General features: G+C 34.9%; 1 protein-coding gene across 3 annotated transcripts in view; it reads left to right on the top strand.

The window, feature by feature from the left end:
• Nucleotides 1-24,300, top strand: part of LOC138704644 (serine-rich adhesin for platelets-like) — a 71,228-nt gene that overhangs the window by 24,516 nt on the left and 22,412 nt on the right. For all 3 annotated transcript variants that reach the window (XM_069832735.1, XM_069832734.1, XM_069832732.1), the window contains 8 exons: nucleotides 127-269; nucleotides 2,988-3,175; nucleotides 4,904-5,034; nucleotides 5,553-5,663; nucleotides 12,222-12,461; nucleotides 13,557-13,746; nucleotides 15,860-16,004; nucleotides 16,849-16,961. In XM_069832735.1, coding sequence (XP_069688836.1) covers nucleotides 127-269; nucleotides 2,988-3,175; nucleotides 4,904-5,034; nucleotides 5,553-5,663; nucleotides 12,222-12,461; nucleotides 13,557-13,746; nucleotides 15,860-16,004; nucleotides 16,849-16,961 — 1,261 coding nt within the window. The remainder of the gene's footprint in view (nucleotides 1-126; nucleotides 270-2,987; nucleotides 3,176-4,903; nucleotides 5,035-5,552; nucleotides 5,664-12,221; nucleotides 12,462-13,556; nucleotides 13,747-15,859; nucleotides 16,005-16,848; nucleotides 16,962-24,300) is intronic.

Below are 24,300 nucleotides of genomic sequence, written 5' to 3'. Positions count from 1 at the left end.
AGATCAGTAATCTAATGTTGCACATGAGACAACTTCGCATTCTAGATTGCCCTGTCTTTCGTGTTGTACAGTCCAGGATACTTCATAAACTTATGGCAAAGAATCTGACTTCTGCTTCCTTTCCAGGTTGTGTGCTCGAGACCCTCATCAGCTTTTCCAGAGACTGGAGTCGCAGGTGCAAGAATTCGTGATAGAGGCGAAAGTTAGACAGTTAGAGCTTGTTCATCGTGGTCCTGACACTCCTGAGTTAGCTCAGGTTTTTCTTACAGGTATTGTCAGTTTTAATGTTCTTTCGACAGTATTTACTTACTGGCTTTTAAGGAACCCGGAGGTTCATTGCCACTCTCACATAAACCCGCCATCGGTCCCTATCCTGAGCAAGATTAATCCATTCTCTATCATCATATCCCACCTCCCTCAAATCCATTTTTATATTATCTTCCCATCTACGTCTCGGCCTCCCTATTCGTATGGTTTACAGGATGGTCACAAATAAAAAATAACTTGCTAACCAAAACATTTATTTTAACATTTGTTTTCCTCCTTGTAAATCACTGTGCATATATTGCAGTGTTTCACCCTTTTTGGAGGACATTGGCTTTCATTGTTGCAGACAGTGCTTCAAATTCAGTAACATGAAATGGGATTTTTTATGACGAAAGCTATGTTTTGGCAGATTTTCTGGAGTCACTTTGTTTTTCTGTTATGATTTTACTAATTATCTATCATGATTAGGGAGCGGATGTTGATGAAAAGTCATCTTATTTTTCACGTTAGGACGATGCCTATTAATAGAGAAATCCTTTCTGTGTTAATATTAACGTAAAAAAGTAATTTCTTATATTGCATTTTTTTCCATTTTTTGACGTTTTTGAACTAATATGTCATTTATATATTTTTTCGGCATTTTTTAGTCATTTTTAATACTTCGAAGATCTTTTAGATCATTTTGAATCCATTTTACTTACTTCCTTACCAATAGATCTGTTAAATCATTTTCTAACCAAATAGGTTAATAGTAATTACCTACTGAATAAGTGAATAACAATGAAGTTTGAGTTTTATAGTTTGGAACAGACTCTAAAGTCCATCCCTCATTCCACTGAAGGCTTCACTTCACACAACGGAAGTAATATAAAATGCTTGACAGCAGCTTAGTTTAAGTGAGGACTGTGACCGCTACTGTTCTTTAGAATGTCTTTAGAATTTATGTTTGGAAGGGGGAAAACTTTCACCATGTCCTGGACAGAACATTGTGTCCTCAACATGGTTCGGAAGGTATGTCTACTGTAGTAGACAGTATTTTTAACACAAAGATTGCAAGAATGCACGCTGTGCTCACACTCCCTTACCTGGAAGGTCTGGTAACAAAAGTGAAGTGCGGAAGGAGGAGACGGAGAATGAAGGCACTGACATGGACCACCCCTGATTGAAACACATTGTAAACCCTCATTAAAATCTATAGTTTTCCCTTAAAATCTTAATTTTGTTGCATTTTCTTTTCCTTTATCTTAGCCAAATTCCAGGAAGTTACCTCCTCTCTACGAGATTTGCAGGGCAGTCATTGAAACAAGGTGACTAATTTTTAAGAAGTTGTGGTGCGAGTACGGTGAATAATATTTTTTTAATTTTATGTCATTTTTCCATTAGTTTAAGGACATTTTAACGATCATTTTAAGTAGTTTTTAGGTCATCAACATCCGCCCTCTAATCATCATCATCATCATCATCATAAACTTATAATTATTTACAGCAATGTCATTTGCCTCTGATAAAGTTGTATGAAATATAAATACAGTATATATATTCGGGATTCTACAGCTACTGCTGTCTTCCTGTGCCAATCCTCCAAAGTCTTCTATCTTGTGCGTCTTCAGTCCTCAACCCCCTCTTGTGCATGACCACCATTACTTTGTTGTCCCAAGTTCTTTTTGGTCTACCTCTTCCTCTTCTTCCTGAAGGTTTCCACTGGTAAATTTGTTCAGGCCATCTATCTTCACCCATTCTCATCAGATGACCAAACCACTTCAAACTCTTATTTTCTGTTCTATTTAACACTGTCTCTTCAGCATCCATTCTATGCCTAATTTCTTCATTTTTAATGTGGTCCAAGCGGGAGACTCTAGCACTTCGTCTCAAATAATCCATTTCTACGGCCAAAATTCTTTTTCTATAATATGCATTTGTTACCCATATTTCACTTCCGTACTTTAATACAGATTCAACTAAAATTTTGCCAATATAATTTTTGGTATCCTTCCAAAGGTGTTTATACCACCATATAGAATTTAAACATGTTATAATTTTTTTTACTTTGTTCAGTTCGATTTTTTATTTCCTCTTCGCCAATACCTTCTGTTTTAGTTATAATTGTACCTAGGTATTTTGCCTGGTTAACTTGTTTAATTTCAATTTCATCATGTATAACAAGATTATCACTACTTTTAGTATTAATGGCCAAATATACATTGTAGAATATTATGAGAGGAAAAGGCTATCCAGATCAAGAAAGATCTGCATATGCATGCCCACTATATTGAGCTGACGCTAGAAATCAAACTAACAGACCATTGGAAATGCCGAGAATTTGTCCTATGTTTGGTAATCAAGAAATGGACAACAATTTCTATAAAAAAAAAACTTTAGCAATGAGGCACACTTCCATGTTAATGGGATGTGGCACGGAGAACCCTTGAGTGATCCATAAAAAGCTGTTGCAAACAAAAAACCTCCACTATTTGATGCAGATTTTGGGCTTGTGGTGTGATTGGGAGTTGCTTTTTCAAAGGATTGTTCACTTGCTTTGTTTGTTTTTAAATTAGTATTTCGATATCACATTTTGTTGATGTAGTAAGATTTCCAATTTGTGGAATTTGCAAAATGATAAGTTCTAATTTTTTTCTCTCCACAGACGTCATAAAGACTTAATGATCATGACTACAACCACCACGACAAAGACATCATAAAGAGTTCTTTGTTTTGTGCAGGCCTTCTAGAAGGGTATGACAAACTCTGCCTTGCTGCGAAACAGTTGGCACCATTGCTACAGCAGTTGGAGTCTGAACACTTACAGCGGTTCAACCTTACGTGGGAGGTTCTCAACAAACATCTGTATCAGAGTTGTGTCTATACTGACCCACTCGTGCAGAACAATCTGCCCCACTATATTGGACAGGTGAGCAATACATACATGCTATTTTTGTTTTTGTTATTACCGTTCCCACAAAAATAAACTTTCGACAAATGTATTCACAATAAATTAAAAACAGTCAAACACAAATACGGTTCAGTTGACAATAAATTTTATCTTGGAACATTGCGTTTAACCAGAGGTCCCAGGATCGATACCTAGCCCTGGAACAATTTTTCCCTTGAAATTATTCATACCTATATTGTCTTTCTATTTTTATTAGGATTGTGGTAACATTAAATTTATATAAGAATTCTTAAAGCTCTAAATCTCTACGAAAATAATTTTAAAATGAATTGAAGCAAATTCAATTTTGCACATTAAGAAATGGTTTCTGTTAAAAAAAATCTCTATGTCACTTTTTTTTTATTATTTTTATTTTTTTTTTTGGGCAGTGTATTTTCAGTGTTGAAAAATACCAACGTAACTTTGTTAAGTATATTTTACAGAATCTGCAGTACAAATTTCAGTTTCCTGGCATAAAATGTTTGGAATCCATGGCAATGTGGATGCAGAGAGATGTGGGGGGGGGAACAGAGAGAGAGAGAGAAAGAGAGACAGAGGAGTAGGGAGGGAAAGAGAGAGAGATCTTTTTTTACATGCATTTTAAACTAAAGTAGTGCTGCTTTTAAAGATGGTGTAATTAATGACTCAACCACCGTAGTGTTCAGAAACTTCGTCAAAGTGTAAAGCATCATTTGCAGGCATCATAGCATTATTTTGCACAAAAAACTAATAATGTGATTTTTTTATAAAAAAAATTACCAATTTTCACTCATCTCTTCCCTTAAATCATTTCGTTAATGTACCCAATGGTTAAAAAAGAAAAATTATGTATACAGTGAAACCTCTCCTGACGGACACCCCCCAAGATACGGACACTCCTCATATACGGACAGATTTTTTATGTCCCAATATAGAAAGAATGATAAATTTAACTCTCATTTACGGACACTCTCAGAAATGGACATGGACAGCTGTTTCACAGTCCTAAAGCTTGCTTTACCTCCTGACTGCGGACAGAACTTGGATTTCAAGATCTAATGTGTTACAAAAATGGAAAATTTAGTACAGAAATTCTTTAACATGAAAGAAGACAATAAGGGTTTCGTAGGCTTCTACTAACCCTTTTTAGCTGGAAGTGGGTGGATAAACAAGGTTATTAAATTTAACCTGTCTGATGGGTCAAAGGTTTCCGCGATCGTGAAATTGTATTCGACACATGATAGGGTTAGTAGGATTATTCTCTTCACTTCAATCAGTTGTTCTGTTTCGAGAGACATGGCACCTGAACGTAAAGGTTAAGTTGAAAACTGTAAATTACAGTACTGCATAACCGTAGACCTAGAGTAAAATTGCATGGCACAGCACTGTATTTTTCTTTTTTGGTCTTATCTACTGTAGTTCAAAGTTGCAAAGAATTTACTATAGTGTACTGCATTTAGAATTAAACTACAGTAATACATTTAATTTAAAGCGTGAAGGGATATATAATGCATATTATAAATTTACTGTTAGATTGGGGAGCCTCCCTCCCAATAAAGGACACCTCCCAGATGCGGACAGATTGTTACGTCCCTTCGATGTCCGTAAGCGAGAGGTTTCACTGTAGTATCTTTTACATGACAGAGGAAGTGAATCGTGAAACATGTAAAGTGTTTATTGAGAAAATATAATTTGTGTTAATTTTTCTACACTTTTTTTCTTTTTCAGTTGCGAAACATGTTGCCTGGGAAAAATGAAGCCTATTCACAATTAGTACATCATTATTTAGCATTTGATGACGAGATGACACTCATAGGAGCCATGTGGAGGGACACTGAGACACTTGTGCATGAGTATAAGTGAGTAACGCATGCTTAATATTTCTGCCATTTCTATCTTTTGCTCCTTATCGATGTTGGTGCTGGTTGTTGTCAAATAATTATTGTTTCTAATTAAAATTTGCAATACTCAATTGTACCGGTACATATTATAGCTAGGGATGTGATTTTGTGATGATTATTTTACCTCTGTTTCAGTGCTTATTTTATCATGATTTAACTGATTATTTCGTGGAAATGTGAAGGTTTTGGTTAATATTTCGTGAAAATATCAATTAGTATACGGCATACAAAATTAATATCACATACAACATATAGGAATCCAGTCAATAATTTTGTTAGAAATTTCCTGATACGTTCGATATTATGAACATTAAATTAAATAGATAAAATTTTTTCTTGAAAAGTAGTACTACTTCCAGTCATTGTTTAAAATTAGTTTACACATATTTAGAAAAAGTTCAAAAGTATGTACTCATATTCAAAGTATGATTAATTTATATTTATAATTAATACTGTATTACTATCTCTCTCTGCAGCCAAGAGCAAGCCACTCTGAAAGCCAAGCAGCGTATGCTGAGGGAAGATTGGGAGTTATTCAAAGCACAACGAAAACTGATACAGCAGAAGATGTGGAACAAGACTGCAAGGTACAGTTCTCTCACTGTCACAAGAGGGGTATTGATAAGAAGACTCCTAAACTCCTGAACTAGATATTATTCCTTCCTTCAACTGATATGTGTGTCTATTAAATAAAATTTTAAATGAAAATTGTCAGAAATGTTGTATACCACACAAAATATGAAAATTTGGCACTCATAGATCAAACAGTATCTGAGAAAAGTTCACCTAAATGATTGCCAAAAATCACAATGCAACCTGGGAAAAAATTATTGTACATTATATATTAAATGATTTTTAAATTGCTTTATATTGTGGCAAAGTTTCATTTAATTATCTTTAACAGTGTTAAAAATGCAAAGGTTTAAATTATTTTGAAATTTATAAATTATCTTTCTTAGTAGATTTAGACATTCATGACAAAATTTTACAGTATAATAAATCAATGGGCATCATAAACAGAATCATGAAACCATCTCTAGTTCAGCGACATACCCGCACTTGTCTGTATAAAACCTTAGCACGACCAGTCCTGCGCTCGTGAAATGTGACGCAAGTTGAATCACTGCTAGTGAAATGAGATTCATGCGCCGGCTGTACTAAGTGAGACCGTAAAAGAAATGAAGACATTTTAAAAGAACTTGAAATGAACTCTATACTAGCAGACATATGTCACTATCAAGATAACTGGCGTCAGCATGTGAGGCGTATGTCTAGGACTAGAATCTCTCATGCAATCCTGCATTACCAACCTAGAGGGAGGAGATCAACTGGACATCCAATGAAGAGATGGGCTGAAAACTTTTGTGAACCGTAACAGTCCTTCTGGGACTATAATCTGTATGGCTGATGATGATGAAATTTATAAGCATTCAAAGCAACCGTCTAACTACCCAGCCTTCTTAACAAAGCACCTAGTCGCTGTTCTCCACAATCTTAAGCCAGTTCTCCTCCAAGTCCTCGGTCCTCAGTCCTTTGGTGCTCGAACTGTAACACTAGAACAATTACCTCTTTAGGAAGATTTTTCCGTTTTAGAATTACATACTACTAGGTTCAAAAAGTTCCCGGAATTTTACTACCATTTTTCGTATTAATATATAACAAGGGATATTATACATTTGTTTTGTTGGTAACATTCATGATGTCATTTCCTTAAAGTTTGTTGATAATGGCAATTATTGGTTTTGAGTTGTAGGCAATTGTTTATCATAGTGTTTCGTTTGTTCGTCGCATTTTGTAATTATGTCCACAGAGCAAAGTACAAACATCAAGTTCTGTGTTTTGCTGGGGACATGATCAGTATGGCTGATGAAGATGGTGATTTCTTAAACAAAATGAAACTGGTGCTACTTGTACGACCCAGTCCCTAAACGACAGTCATCTGAGTGGAAATCGAAAACATCTCCTCGGAAGCAAAAATTTCCTAGGGACACTTCCAAAGGCAAAGTTATTTTAAATGTTATGTTTTATTTAACGACGCTCGCAACTGCAGAGGTTATATCAGCATCGCCGGATGTGCCGGAATTTTGTCCCGCAGGAGTTCTTTTTCATGCCAGTAAATCTACTGACATGAGCCTGTCGCATTTAAGCACACTTAATGCAAAGTTATGTTGGAAGTTTTCTTCGACTCTCAGGGTCTCATGCACCATGAGTTCATTCCAGAAGGTCGTACTGTAACGAAAGAATTGTACGTAGAAACCCTCCGTCGCCTCTGGGACGCAGTGAGAAGGAAACGTCCAGAAAAGTGGGTAGAAAACAACTGGTTTCTTATGCATGACAATGCACCTGCTCATCGCGCAATTATTGTAAAGAATTTTCTTGCCAGGCACAACATAACTGCTTTGGATCACCCACCATACTCTCCTGATCTCTCACCACCTGATTACTTTCTGTTTCCCCGTCTGAAAAGTCATCTGAAAGGACGGAGATTCAATGCTGAAGAGGTTATCGCAAACGCGATGAGAGCACTAAGACGGGTTTCACAAAATGGCTTCCAGGCCTGCTTCCAGGAACTCTACACGCGTTGGCAAAAGTGTGTAGTTGCGGAAGGCAACTATTTTGAAGGGAATTCTGTAGAATAGTGTTTAAGGTACGTTGTTTCTATGATGCTAACAAATTCCGGGAACTTTTTGAACCTAGTATGTATATTACATATAGTGGCAATCCACACATCTGTAAGATAAACTTCTTTTACTACTGAATAGTGTTATGCTGTGATTATAATGCAAGTACGATTTGAACACATTTGTTGTACTGCAAATAACATTGTACCAAATTTGGGTCAATGCGGTATCTGTAGAGGTGTGAAATTATAGCTTTAATTTTTTGTGTGTAAGCAAAAATGTTTAAAAAAAATTTTATAGTATTAATTATTTGAAGAAATAACATTTATTAGCTAAAACCTGTTTTGGTGTTTTATATAAGGTGAGTTCGGTTAAGTGCATTTCTGGGGCAAGTGCAACTTCAGTCCATATCTCTGTAGTTCATTTGAGATTCGTCCTGCCATCTCAGGGAGTGTTAATCTTACTCCCTGAACACCATTTATTGCCGAAGAACATAACTTATCTGTAGTAATGTCACGAGAGGTCTGAGATATGCCGATAAATCCACGAGCGAAGCGAGTGGATTTATCTGGGAAATCTCAGACCTCGAATGATATTTATTAGGACTATTTCGTGAATAAAATAAAAATTTAAATAATATATCCCTAAAATTCGATCACAAAATGTTAATAATTGTATATTAACGAATACTTAACCTATTCAGACATTCTGAAGTTGAAATACTCGTAGATGAATATCGATTATTGCAATAAAGAAATTCGATGTTATTATTCAGTAATGCCAATTGCGAAAATCGAAATACAGGTTTAACGTTGTTAATTACATGTACTGCACTTTTCTCTTATTATTATAACAAATACATTTTCATTATCTGCTGAAATCAAAATTTAATTTAACAGTAACAGTGGGGACAGCTATATACCAATGCTTATGTATTCACAGCGAGACATGTTGCTACACAGTGAAGCCATCTCTGTACAGATAGGCCTAATTAAAACACGAATGTTATTACGCCATACGAAAGGCAGTTTGATCAAAGACATTATTACTATGCAAGGTCTTTGAGTTTGATATGCGATGATGTTACATAAATTTGAACGTCTATTAATTGTTTAATTTCAATACAAATGTTATAGGCTACAATTTTATAGGTTACATTAGGCCTACCTGTGGAAGCAGGACCAATGTCAGCTGTGCCTTGTTTCGACCGTTACTTACAATGAGTGCTACACGAAAGCATTTTTTATAGCTCGACAAACGCATTCTCGCTGTAGTGTGTAAGGGAACTAAAGCTGCATCTACACAGTTCAATATTCCAATCGCGTATGCGTGCAATCTGGGAAGAATAGAATCAAGTTTAAAAGGTACGTTCAATTAAGATGCATAAAGATTTTGTGTCTACATGGTGCGCCGTTTTGAACGTGGTCTTCACTGCGTAAATATATTAATTAATATTAAATATCAATCTTGCATTCATTGCTTTAAAGTTGAAAGAAAAGTTTAACCGTGTAGTTGCATCTTAATGTATTCATGATCATCAATTTACGGGGAAACAGTTGGCGACAACGACTAAACAAAAGAACGACCATGCAATAAATTGATAGCGATAAATCTAGTTGCAGAAATTATCGCAAAGTCTGACTGTGATTGGTTGGAATTCAAAATTTCATTACAGTTCATTGGTCGAAAATGGAATGACGTCATATAAACGAAATAGTCAGAAAAAAATAATAACATAAAATTTGAAATGTGCCTTTGTAGCTCTAAGAACAAAGAATACGCACTTGCCCCTTGATTATGTCCTATCCATTACCACGGAAAGTTACAGCCTGGAGATACTCTTGCACCATATCACGGGGCAACTGCATGCCTTCAACATTATAATGGTATTTATTTGTTTCATAAAACATGCTTTGACCATTTACGCAACTAACAAGATGAAAATGCACAAAATTAACCACTTAATATACCAATAAAATCTTATTTTAAAATTACAAACAGCTCAGGTGTTAATATGCACCAAAGTTGAACTTTCATATTTAGGGGATGCACTTACGCCAACTTACCCTTTTTGAGAGAGGGGTGATGGACATATCTAATCAATGTTACAGAGTTCAGTTAAAGAACTATAGTTTCAGTTATGTTGTCAATAAAAAGAAAAAAAAAACCATGAAACTGCAAAAAAAAAAAAAAAATGCGCAGTTACGTATATGTTGAGGATGACATATTTTGCTATAACAGTGTAATACTGTATGAATGTTTCTGCTTAAATTAAACGGCAACTAGCAATTGCTATAGTTTAAAAATCAAGATTCGAAATATTATAAACAGCTGGTGCCTTTCCTTCACCCCTGTCCAGGACTATCTAAGAGTATTAGAGTTATACTCTCTGGTTCACATGCTTCATAGCAAACTAAAGCAAAGATCAATATTACATATGGGTAATTCACAGTATGCCAAACCACAAAAACGAAGTTCGTGGCCATTCCATGAAGAACGAAACAAAATCTAAAAAAGAATTATTTAATCAATCAATCAATCTTCTTAATGTATCCAGCTTTTTGCTGACAACATAAAGTCCACTATAGTCCACTGTAGTCTATGGCGCGATGGCATTAAAATGGTTGGAAATGTTGCTGCAGTACGTGCTGTGCTGGGAAGATCTCAGGACAACCGTTGTAGGCATTGCCACAACGAGGTTGAAACTCTTGCACACGTCCTGGGATCCTGTCCGCACGGCGAAGCTCTGCGAAATGCTAGACACCACCAAGTATGATCAATTATAGCCACTACCCTTAAAGATGCCGATTACAACACCTTTGAAGAAGTACATGGTCTCTCCGTCACTGGCAGTACACGGCGTATAGATATAATAGCTTTCAAGGAATCTACAAGATCTGGATACATAATTGATCCCACTGTGCATTTCGAAACGGATGAGGAACAGCCAGCAGAAGTGGATAATGAAAAAAAGAATATCTACAATCCTACCATTCCCTATTACCTCAAAAAATACCAGCTAAAAAAGCTTGAAGTAATCGGACTTCTGGTTGGAGCAAGAGGTACCGCTACTCTCTTCATGAAATATGTGTTATTCCGATTGTAACCTTAGCTGCATTGAAAGGATCAATTGCTCTCCTGAAGAATCATCTATATTCGAAATCAAACTTAGTTCAGTAGCATTCTTCACTTTTTTGTAATACTTACCTTTCTAAAAATAGGTATATTTCCACTAATCTCAAAAAAAAAAATTATTTGCAGCTATGTACTTGTAAGAATTTCATGTTAAAACAAAATTAATGGTTTTTCATGAACTTGTAAAAATTTCTATGGTTAAGTACTCTTTGTCCCTTGTGGCAGCTCACGAATGGTGAGAAGATATAAATTTACATTTTTCACGAGAAATGAGGGGTATTTTGATTGGTGTTCATTATACTGGGTGTTCAGTTCAAAATGTGTCATGGCTCGCTGTATGTCGTCATGTGCCTATCCGATGAGCCTAGAGAATTCAATCTTCCTACACTTCCGCAAAGGCGTATTACCTAAATGCGAGAGAAGTTGCCTAGCAAGTACGGCGTTCATTCTGAAGATTACTTACCGATACATACGGTAACGCCAGTAGTGGCAAGAATGTGAACTGTTCGGAAACACGTACTGAAGTGAATTTTTTTTTCTTACTGTCGGGATATGGGGGAGAGGGTTAAGACGATTACTTACGTATTTGTTGACATTAACTTGGACGGTCAACATGGACACGGAGCATTTTGATTTGTGTTGTGGAATGTTGCGGTACGCAAGCGATGATAACAAATACCCTGCGTACGACTTGCCCGTGCAAAACACAGTTCGAAAGAGGTTATGGTAGCACACAGACTTTACAGACCGCCATCTGTTGCTACGACATTCAAGTTATACCGTGCACGTTCTCAAGTTCAGATTGAACACCTTGATTAATAGGCAACTTCTCTGACATAAAAGCTGAAACTCGCTTCAAATCGCTGACTCACAACAGTGACGTCATGACACACTTTGAAATGAACACCCAGTAGATGCCTGTTGCTAGTAGCCAGAGGTGGGGTGTATACTGCAGGGCTGTGTCTTCTGCAACTGGTACTGATGAGTTTAATTTACTTCTTTTGTGGTTTATGGATGGACAGTATAGAAGAATGTGTTCCAGATCTTCATCATGATTATTACACCACAGACAAGTAGGAATATCAGAAATGAAGAATTATTTAAATCGAAATTAAAAAACGATTACACATTTTCAAATATTGTTTATATTTTACTGAAAATACAATCTATCGCGGTTATATCTATCTATAGCTTTAATTCGCAATAATGAAACTTGCTTCAGAGGGTTGCAGTTGTGATGAAATGTAAAGAAAACTGAGAAACAGGAGCAAAAATAACACTTCATATTTTTATTGCAGTTGCAATATTTTCATGTCTCTAGATGTATGCCCCGCTTGTGTGTTTATAGTATAAAATACTTCACCTGCAAACCATTGTGTGTTTGTGCAGTGAACTCCGTGAGTTTGACGAACAGTTGATGACGTTGGCTAGTCTTGGAGGACCCACTCCAGGCCCTGGACCTGGAAGCCCCCGAGACAGCAGTCCTGATGATGAGACTGCTGGCACTGGAGGCTACTGCCCTGGCTGTAGCTCCCGACGAGGTTGTCCATGTGATGAGTGTGCTGTGACACATCTCCTGACGTGTGGTGGTCTCATTACACCCCCAGACTCACCAGGGCCACTGTATAGGTATGTGACCAAGTTATACTGTTGTATGTGTGTGTGTGTGTGTGTGTGTGTGTGTGTGTGTGTGTGTGTGTGTGTGTGTGTGTGTGTGTGTGTATGTGTCTAAAGGTACATGCAAAGATTTAACAGAGACTTAAGTTACGGTCACACGTCGCTACTTTTGCAGCACTACTTTTATACTGCAGCTGCAAAAGTTGCGTGTCGTGTTCACACGTAAGCCAAAAGTAGCACGCTGCACGCTACTTTTCGTGCTGCGCAACCCGAGTGCTGCAAAAGTTGCAACTGGAGGTTGTGAGTCTGTTCACACACAAGGCGCTACTTTTGCAGCCGCAGTCATGCTGCAGGTTCCCATCTCCGTGTTGACTTCTCAATATACATTTTGTGGTTATGTTCGCAATATTAAGAAACTCATGCGAAAGCTTCCTTATCTATTATTTGCTTTTCTGTCGTATCTAGTATTCAGAAATTGACATTATTTTTACTATAAAGCTTTTAAAAACGCCTATATACTTAAATGATAACCAACAGTATATTCACGTAATCAATGTTGGCAACCCTCCTGTTTGGAACTACGCTATGGAAAATTTAAAAAATGAATTATATCGTCACCAATTATGCTCAGACTGTGTTGTGTATTTAATAACTGTTACAAATAATTTATTTTCATCACATTTAACATTAAAATATATCCAAACAATAAAAGTATCATTGGCACATTTGGGTGGCAACACTGGTCGCAACCGCAGCAAAAGTTTCAACAAAACCGATATCAAAAATGCTGCGGCTGCAACCCTGAGAACCGTGTTCACACATCGCTACTTTTAAGTTGCGCACAGCATGGAAAAGTAGCGGGCAGCAGGTTCGGCAGCCGCTACTTTTCGGGTTGCACCGTTGTTCACACGTCGCAGTACAAGAGTTGCGCAGTTTTTTTGTACTGCAGCGCTGCAAAAGTAGCGACGTGTGACCGTACCTTTATGTAGACTTACCTCCAGATGTGTACATAAGCTGGTGCTTGACTTGTTGTTCCCATGCCAACCAAATAGCTAACTAGACTTCGTTTGTCAGATCTAATAATTCCTGTCGTGTTATTGTTTTCAGCCATAAAGTTGATGTGCAAGACTACAGAGTTGAAGGTGAGGGCAGTGAACAGCCCCCTGAATCTCCATTAGAGCCTGACATCGTGAGTGATGGTGCTGTGGTGGGGGGTGAGGTAGAGGGCACGGAACTTGCGCCAGTTCAGCAGCAGAGTTGCGAGTGCCACGTGTGTACTGCCCCTCTCATGACGCCTGTAAGTATTACTATGCTTAAAAAATTGATATAAGGGGAAATGTTTCATTTTGTTGCTCTAATGAGCTATTTATGCCTAATATATTTAGCACTAGCCATACCCGTGCGCTCCGCTGCACCCATTAGAAATAAATATAAAGTAATTACATAATTAAAATAGGACATTTGATTCAGGGAACATTTGTGTTTGATAGAAGGATAAATCGTTTATTATATTACTTAATTTAAATTGTATTAAAAAAATTAAAATGCGATCATTTTGATTCAGAGACCACTCATTTGGTCATAAAAATTATTTTAGGAAATACAGGAAACGAATGCCTATCAAGTTTTCTGTGCATAAGAAGCTATTTTAATCTTACCTGTCCTCGATTCACTCAGAAGTTACTGTAATAACATTATAGCATTATGTCCATCTAGAGAAACTACACTTGCCAATGGTGAATTAATAATTAATTATACAAATCTGTTAATTTAGCTTCTGATATTACTTCATACAAACACAGAAACATTCTCTGTAAGCTACCGTATGTTTCATAGCTTTCGATTGTTGTTGTCCAAGGCCCCTTCTAGACGAAGTCATTTGTTTTTTATTTCATTACACCGCCTTAGATGGCGTTGTTATTGTAATTTTGAAACTCATTTATCTCATTAAATATCAATCCTATCAAAATTTTGTATGGAATAAAACTTATCGGAAATTATTTTTAAAGAAACTTTTGTTATGTAATATTTTTCATGAAAATTAATAATAAGGGAGATATTTCGATTTAATTCAAGCCCCCTTATAACCCCCCTTTTAAATGAAATATTTTGAATGCCATATAGCCTAAATTCTAAGTTACAATGAACTTAATTTATATTCCAATTTTCATATAAATCGGTTCATCCATTATCGTGTGAAAAGGTAACAAACATCCAGACAGACAGACAGACATACAAACAAAAATTTCAAAAAAGCGATTTTCAGTTTCAGGGCGGTTAATTATATAATGTTAGGACCAATTATTTTTGGAAAATCGAAAATTACCAGAAAAATTTCGGCTACAGATTTATTATTAGTATAGATTACTTATGGAGTGTTTTGCTGCTATTACTCCCAGACTCTTGTCTGGCAAACAAAATCTTTCACTGGTATGAGAAGGTTGAATTAATGGTATTTTTAGTTGATTCTTCAATACGAGTTAAATTCTGTGGCTATAGTGTATCCGTATACAGTCACAATATTTTCTTATAAATGAAGTACCATATATACGCGAATACTTCGCTCATATTTTTTCTGGAAATTATTGATGGAAAACTGGAGTGCGTGCATTATTTGAATCACAGTTTTTTTTTTTCCTAATTTTCTCTCCTAAAATTATTTGATGGCGCAGAGTATTCGTGTATATACGGTAATAATTTGACATGAACAGGAACGTAAGAAAGAAAATGAGCGTGGGAGGTAGCTAGGTAGGTGTGTGCGTGCATGCGCACGCATACAGGGACTTGTTAAAAAAATCAAAACATAAAAAAGTTTGCGATTTTACAGTTCACACATAGTTGAAATATATTCTCAACATTGTTAGTATAAATTTACACTTCATTGCACCCCTGACCAGTGTTGCCAAACAGTTATCAATCAAGTCCACTAGATGGCGTTTTCCATTCAAAATAAGATAGATTTTTTCCTACAATTGGCATTTAAATATAGTCTGTAACTGTCCTTTCGAAGTGAATTTTTTTAAGCAGGGCATGAGTTGATTGCTGTGAAACAAAATTCTGTGATGGATATTTTAAGGGGGCTTTGCCTGTTGCTACTATGTACTTTGCTATGGTTATCATGTAAATAAAGTTGTTCATGTTTTCCATCAAATTGCACAAATTAATCCACAATATTGATACACTGCTTTATAGGGCAATACAGTATCGACAAATTATTTTATTGCGCAATACAGTATTGATATAATATGTTTTACACCTCCAGACTGCAGTGCGGCTGGGAGGCGGACTCCACATAAAAAGGGCATTCAGCTTGTTGAACTAAAGGGTTGATGACACTGCAGTGGTCTGTTAGATTTGGTTCATTTGTGTGTTGTGTTGCAAAGACTTGCACATTCTTCTTTGTGTTTCAGATGGATCTTATGGAAAGTTATGAATGTCATAATTGTGTTCAGCAGGGGGTTCCTATTCCTGGTGGAACATCGGCTGTTAATCTTAATCTTAACCTTCATGCCGGAGGCTTTCACTTATACCCACATATCCATGGTACTGGAGGAGGTAAGAGTAATTAGTAAACTAATTCTTCGCAATAAAACCGTTAACACTCTTGGTTCATTCCATGAGGAATGGGACATTTCATCAAAGTTTTAAAATTGAGAGACAAATCGGGATTTTTTTAACCATTGTCTATACTGTGTACTTCCTATTTACAGGGATATTTTGGTTGGAAACTATTTTCCTTAACCTCAGCTTAAAGATATAAATTACTGCTTGATTTGTCGTGCAAATTTCAGTGACTTTAAGGTCATTATTTTCTTATCTTATGTCATGATATAAGTTAACTCTTTTAAGATTTGGTTTCTCCAAAGCCCTGAGTTATACAGTATAATGGTAACTTTCTCTTGCTCTATTTCTGACACACAGTGGGTTTAGAGGAAAGGACTGGACATCACTGAAGATTATTCTGATCCATTTCTTCCTGGAGACTGCACAAATACAAAAATCATAATTACCTCTAAAACATCAGTTTTATTGCAAATTTGGCACATTATGATACTGCCATCGGTTGCATTGACAAAAAAATTCTGCTATCCATTGACGACAAACTAATCCATTAAAGTATATTTACAATCTTTGTAGATTAATAGAAAGAATACTGTATTAATGACTGTAACCTGTTTTTCAATATGACAATAGACATACCCTGGGCTTGGATATGATGGATTCTACACAGCTCTTCAGTGGACAAATTCCATGCTGTAAACTGCATTTAGACTCATTATTGTTCTTCCATAATGCTGCACTATGGTTCTTGTGTTCACCACGGCTTTATAATGTATTATGGTAATATGGGGTACTTTATTTCCTTCATTGAATGTAATATTCGTTAAAACATTTGCAGGTGGTGATGCCGGCAGTTTGTACCCTCATCTTTACAACATTCATCCTTCACTTCTTACACAGTTGGGTAACAAACATTCTCGCCTTGGTGTCCATCTTCAGGATCAGCTTCAGGTAAGGCTCTCTCTAATATGTCTGAATAAATTTAATGTCTTACATTTCAATAACCCACTTCACTCTTTATATTCCTGTCTTGGGATAACAGTAATGGCTACTGTTTGGCATTGAAGTGGTCAAATGATTACCATCAGGGCCTCCGAGAAGGGGGGGCAAAGGGGACAAGTGCATATGGGCCCGTGAGCAGTAAGGGCCTGTCAGATTAAGTGAGTTTCATTATTTTTTATCACGAATAATTATTCACAGATACATACCGGTACCATAAAAATTTTGTAAGAACATTTGTTACATGAATCTGACATATTAACCAACAATAGTAGAATTAATACAAATTATGTAAATGATTAACTTTTATAGCCTATAATAGAATATCGCTTTCCCACAATCATCAACACGACACTTGAGGGCTCCGGGATTTGCCTGAAATATGTTTCCGTCCCTTGTACTAAACACATTCAGTTGGCTTGTCCTCTTAACTACCAACCCCTGTTGGCCCACCGCAATATGCTAGTGGACTCTCCCAAATCCAAGCCGGAGAATTACGTTTCTTTTTCAGTAGGGCCTACATAGTATGTTTCTTGACGAAACTTTCGTCTTTTCGTTGTCGTTTTTCCAGTAAATTCTGTTCATTAGTGTTACCAGTGGACAATGGCCAAGTAGGAGCATAAGTCGGGAGTTGAGAAGCGCAAGGAGAGACAGAAAAATTGGAAGATATTAAGAAAGGGAGTAGAACTTTGTTTGAAGTTGGTGTGAAATTGAGCGACCTTGGAAAACTAAAAAGTACCTAGCAGACAAATTGTGTCACTGAATGTGTTGTTCGAAAACAAGAGCCTTTCCAAAAACAGTATTACAGTATTTTCAAAACTCAAGAATGGAGTATGTGTTCCCAGAGACTGGCTAGTGTGGAGTGAAACAAATCAGGAAAATAGTACAGTGACTGATTTGTTTCTCTCCACACTAGCCAGTCTCTGGGAACACATTGTTCATTCTTGAGTTTTGGAAATAATAGTGGAAAGGTTCTTGTTCCGTCACTTAGAAGGTTATTAGGCAGGTTGGGGGTACTTTTTCGAATGACACATTCAATGACAAAATTTGTCTGCCACTTTTTAGTTTTCCAAGGTCGCATGTTACTTGGCAAAACTCAAGAGTTAGGAACTGGTGTGTGTAAATTTGTTTCACTTGCTTATATGAACACATCATTTTTACTATTGATTGCTTGTTCTGATTCAATACTACTGTTACCAGAATTTTTTTTCTAGACAGCCACAACCATCAGTATTCACTTCTAAGTATGAACTGTCTTCATTTTTGACAACCTGAACAGATGGGCTTGAGATTGGTTTATTTTCTGCACTAGCAACGCTCAATTTCACACCAACTTCAAATAAAATGAAGGAAATAAAAATGTGTTCAGAGTAACAATGTGCCAAGAAAGACTGAGTAATCTTGGCGTCCTTAGTCTGGAGAGCGATCTTGCTAGGTCCTTAAATTTTGATGATATAATTGATGATTTTGCATCTATGAAGTCAAGGAGAGTTGTTTGTTGATATTGGCCTGCAAGTCAGAAATTACAGCTGTTTAAGACGAGTGTTTTATGAAAACGAAACAAACGACAACGAAAAGACGAAAGTTTCGTCACGAAACATACTATGTAGCCTCTACTGAAAAAGAAGTGTGATGAATATAATAATATTGTGCTAATGTGAAGTTTTGCTAAAAGTTTTCAATGTAATAAAAGTATATATTTTTAGATTCGTATCTGTGTATGGGGTTATTTTTTTATTTATTTTGCAAATAATTATTATGGTTAGAATAATTGGTAACTTGTCATTTTGAACTTTTTTTTAACGGAGCCCGAGCACAATATTGCACAGGGGCCCATAAATCCTGTCGGCGGCGCTGTCACTATTGAACTTTGACAGTGTAACTTATACCCAATGTAAACAAACATTTTTGTGTCCTTTCGCACTAAAGAGTGTTGAGTAGATCTCGAAGAGACTCCTTCAGTTATCAGCTGGAATTAGGTACAATGGGTTCATTAAAAATCTGAGAAGAAATTTTGTATTGTGTTCACGAAACATGGTAGAGTAGAGAGAGTTTCTTTTAAAAATGTCTGAAAAATTAACCTAAATAAGATTGGCATGACATTTTAACTTCATTTGAATTATTACTCTGTGTTTCTGTTTCTTTATTTTATTACATATTTGGAAAAATATGTTTGTATTATTATTATTATTATTATTATTATTATTATTATTATTATTATTAACATAATTATCTGTATATTGGAAGGATTCATATGCAAAATAAAACCACAGACATAAACTGAAAATAACAAAATGGTAACAAATAAAGCGTGACATTCAACTGTTTTAATTTTTTGTTCGTAAGTTAATTTAAGAAAATATTTTATCAAGGGCAGCCATGATACTGTCTCTACATAGGTGCAATACTCTATTATTATTATTATTATTATTATTATTATTATTATTATTATTATTATTATTATTATTATTATTATTAACATAATTATCTCTATATTGGAAGGATTCATATGCACAATAAAACCACAGACATAAACTGAAAATAACAAAATGGTAACAAATGAAGTGTGATATTCAACTGTTTTAATTTTTTGTTCGTAAGTTAATTTAAGAAAATATTTTATCAAGGACAGCCATGATACTGTCTCTACATAGGTGCAATACTCTATTATTATTATTATTATTATTATTATTATTATTATTATTATTATTATTATTATTATTATTAACATAATTATCTCTATATTGGAAGGATCCATATGCACAATAAAACCACAGACATAAACTGAAAATAACAATATGGTAACAAATGAAGTGTGACATTCAACTGTTTTAATTTTTTGTTCGTAAGTTAATTTAAGAAAATATTTTATCAAGGGCAGCCATGATACTGTCTCTACATAGGTGCAATACTCAAGCTATTATTATTGTTATTATTATTATTATTATTATTATTATTATTATTATTATTATTATTATTATTATTACTACTACTACTACTACTACTACTATTAATGCTATTGTTATCATCATCATCATCATCATCATCATCATCATCCTGTCAAGTACTAGTCCCAAAAGAACTGTTACGGCCTGAAAAAGCGATTATTATTATTATTATTATTATTACTACTACTACTACTACTACTACTACTACTACTACTACTACTAATGCTATTGTTATCATCATCATCATCCTGTCAAGTACTAGTCCCAAAAGAACTGTTACGGCCTGAAAAAGCGATTATTATTATTATTATTATTATTATTATTATTATTATTATTATTATTATTGTTGTTCTTGTTGTTATTATTATTATTATTATTATTATTATTATTATTATTATTATTATTATTATTATTATTATTATTATTATTATTCGAGACATACCGAACATGTAATACATTCTGATTGGCTAGAGTCAGAAACCATTACCTATATTAAAAACATAGTGTATTGCTGTCAGTCTCAGTAATGATACACAATAAAATTTTTGTCTTATTGGTCAGGTCTTGATTCAGGTCGTGATATATTAACATAGTAAGCTATGGTTGCTGTGGGAACGAAAACCTTTCCTTCAGAAAAATACTGCAGGCCAAGATTTCTGGCTCCACATATTGTCTTGAATCTGACTATTAATGATATACATACAGGGACTCTTTTCAAGTCTTGTGAAAACTCGGATACCTCTGGTGGAAAGAGCAGGAGTAAAATATTAAAAGTGTGATGTACAAAACTGCATGAATGGATGTTAAATGTTTATGTTTCCGTATCATCAGTGTTCATAATTATGTTCTTATTTTCTTTCAAATTGAAGGCTTGATTTCGGCCTGTCAACTGAATTGATTGTTGTGAAATCAGTAAAAATATACATAAATGGCTACTTGGAACATATTTGGTGACAGCTTCGAGCATTTTTTTAATATCCTACACGAATTATTTAAAATGGTAGGTAATTTGGATGTTGTATATTTGGTATTTAGAAAACCTACAACCTGCATATCCTTTACCACAAAGGAATAATAATATTTTATGTGCTGCATAACAACACATTTGCAATATGTTGTCTGTCATATCAAGTCTTGTTAAACATTCTGGATTAGATTGAACAAAAACTAAAATATCTTATGTATAGATATAAAAATAATTGTGCCTTGTGCGTGCGTGCGCACACATTCCAGATTTATTACCAACACTTTTTTTTTTATTGGATTTGTTGTAGTTTCTCCCGTGCATTATTTTTCTAGGTTATCCGAAATATTATTCATTCACAGAATTAAATTTTAACGAAGAATTGAGCATTGAATTTTAAGAAATATGTTAACATTCAGTTGATAATCAGTAAAACTAATTGTTCAGGATACTTCTAATTATAGTACAGAAGATACGTGACCTTAAATAATTTATAGGCTATGTGAATTAAAAAATCGTGAAACAGATATATTTTTTTTTTATTAGTGTTCATAAGTCACTTGTGATTTTCACAAGCTTGTATGATGTAAGTAGTTGATTGATGTTTAAAGCAAAATTTAATGAACATGATGAAACTGATTTAGATTTTAAAGTAAGGATATATACAGCTTTGAGTACTAAAAAATTAATTAAATTCAATTTTTCTGTCTACACCTGCGGAGTAACAGCGCATCTGGCCATGAAACCAGATGGCCCGGTTCGAATCCCTGTTGGGACAAGTTACGTGGTTGAGGTTTTTTCCTGGGTTTTCCCTCAACCCAATATGAGCAAATGCTGGGTAATTTTCGGTACTGGACCCCAGACTCATTTCACCAGTATTATTACCTTCATTTCATTCAGACACTAAATAACCTGAGATGTTGATACAGCGTCGTAAAAAACCTACTAAAAAAAATCAATATTTTTTTTCTCAGCAATGAATACTCTGTAACCTGGAAATCTAATATGCTTAATGTAGGCCTACACTATTTATGCGGTTGTACTGTTGTATACTCTTTTCAGATTTAGTGAACCTATTACCATTATGACTAATTATTATCAATTCAAAATGGCACCTGTAACTTGTATTTATTAAAACATTTTCCCTGATAACTGAAACAGTTTTTAAGATTATTGCAGTGAAATTTTGCGTGCAACTGTATTTCATACTTTTAAGTGAACCTAACTAGAATGCGTGGTTTAACACTGTTTATTTTTTTTAATAATTTTGACATAATTGGAAGACAGTAGCAGAAGAGTATGGCTTAAAAATTAACATTGAAAAAAATAGTAGTTATAAAAATATCAAGAACACAGAATGAAGACTGGAATATTAAGTTATCAGGCACAAATTTGAAAGAGGTAAAGAAGTTTAACTATTTGGGAACAGAAATTACTTCAAACAGAAAAATACAGCATGAAATTAGCAAAAGAATACAGAAAAGTTCAAATGTATACAATTTAATAAACATTTAATTTGGAATGAAGATGACCCATAAAGAGCAAAATGGCAATGTATAAAACATATTTCAAGCCAGTTATGACATATGCTTCAGAAACCTGGACATACACCAAAAAAGATCTGAGGAGGATTCAAGCCTCTGAAATGAAAACCCTGTGAGGTATTGTACAGAAGACACGAAGAGACAGGATATGAAACGACATTATCAGGGAAATTCTGAAGGTTGAAAAATTAACAACACAATTAGAAAATAAGAGATTACAGTGGTTTGAGCACCTTAACAGACTGGAAAGGAAAAAGCTGCCAAAGAGAATATTAAATTTAAAAGTGAAAGGAATATGACCAATGGGAAGACCACGTGAAAGATGGATAGATCAAATTCAGAAGAACTTACAAAAAACGGGGATGAAAGTGGGATGAAATAAACAGGAAAAAAGCTTGGAAAGACAGACGAATGGAGGCATATTTGAAAGCGACTTTCTAAAAGGAGGACATGATAAAAAAAAAATTGGATTTTAAAATTGAAATTGAAATGAAAAATATTTCTAGTGAAAATATTTTAAAGATTGTACGTGATGTTGTTCACATGGCATTCAGGAATAAATAGAAAAAAGAATCACTCAGAAATATTGATCTTTGTAGAAATTATCAGAGATACAGCATTTCAATGCACTAAATGCAGCTCTCATTTCATATTGCTAATTACCCGTAACAGTAATAGTTTTACTAAATCTGACAGTACAGTATACAATTGTGGAAATAGCTATATTGAGCGTATAATATTTCAAGGTTATAGAGTTATTCATTTAGGGCTGCCGAATTAAAATTCTGAAATAAGCTGGAAATCAAGTTCAGAAAAAGCTGCCAACAAAAGAAAAAAGCTGATACCAGTAATAATTATTTTCATAAGAAAAATTATAAGTACAATAAATACATTACCATACATACAAGAACAAATTATTCAGCTTTGAAAATTCGAAAATCACAACATATACAGCCAGATTACTATGAATTACTTTTATTATTGGCATGTCTGGCTTTATTAAAATATTTTTCAATTGCTTTTGCACGACACTTTTTCTCATAGCTTAATTTGGAACATACAATTAAAGAGAGAGTTATGTCCATCTTCATTGACAAACAAAATTACGTTTTATTTTGTGTGTTTAAACTAAAAACCCTCTTCTGTTGCATTACTGTGTGGTAATGTCATAACAAATTGTACAACTTTGTATAACTTGTCATATTTTGAATTGCCAGTACAGTCCAATTCTTTGTAAAGATTATTCCACACTGCCTCAGAATCGGAACTATGGGAAGTGTTTGTTAGATCTTCCTGTTTACATTTTTTAAAGCATAAAATGATTTTTTATTTTATTTTAGTAGGTTATTTTACGACGCTTTTTCAACAGCTTAGGTTATTTAGCGTCTGAATGAGATGGTGATAATGCCGGTGAAATGAGTCCGGGGTCCAGCACCGAAAGTTACCCAGCATTTGCTCATATTGGGTTGAGGGAAACCCCGGAAAAAACCTCAACCAGGTAACTTGTCCCGACCGGGAATCAAACCCGGGCCACCTGGTTTCGTGGCTAGACGCGCTAACTGTTACTCCACAGGTGTGGACGCATAAAGTGAAAACATACAAACAATTCATCTATTATTGTCTGAGAAGTGGAGACTATCTTTATATCTATTGAAAAAAAAAAAACATGAAAGTTGGTCAAAGTTACTTTACATATTATTTTACATTGGCAAATGTGCATTACAAACATCATAATTGAATGACAAATTAATTTGAAAATACTTGATGGGAAATAGAAAAGGAAACCCTTACCTTCTCAAAAAATGTATTGGTCTGACTTTGTCCAACACTTCCAT

Source organism: Periplaneta americana, chromosome 8 (genome assembly GCF_040183065.1).
Source record: "Periplaneta americana isolate PAMFEO1 chromosome 8, P.americana_PAMFEO1_priV1, whole genome shotgun sequence".
In the NCBI taxonomy this organism is placed as follows: domain Eukaryota; kingdom Metazoa; phylum Arthropoda; class Insecta; order Blattodea; family Blattidae; genus Periplaneta; species Periplaneta americana.
Note: the sequence above shows the minus strand (reverse complement) of the source record. Positions and strands in the feature narration are given on the sequence as shown.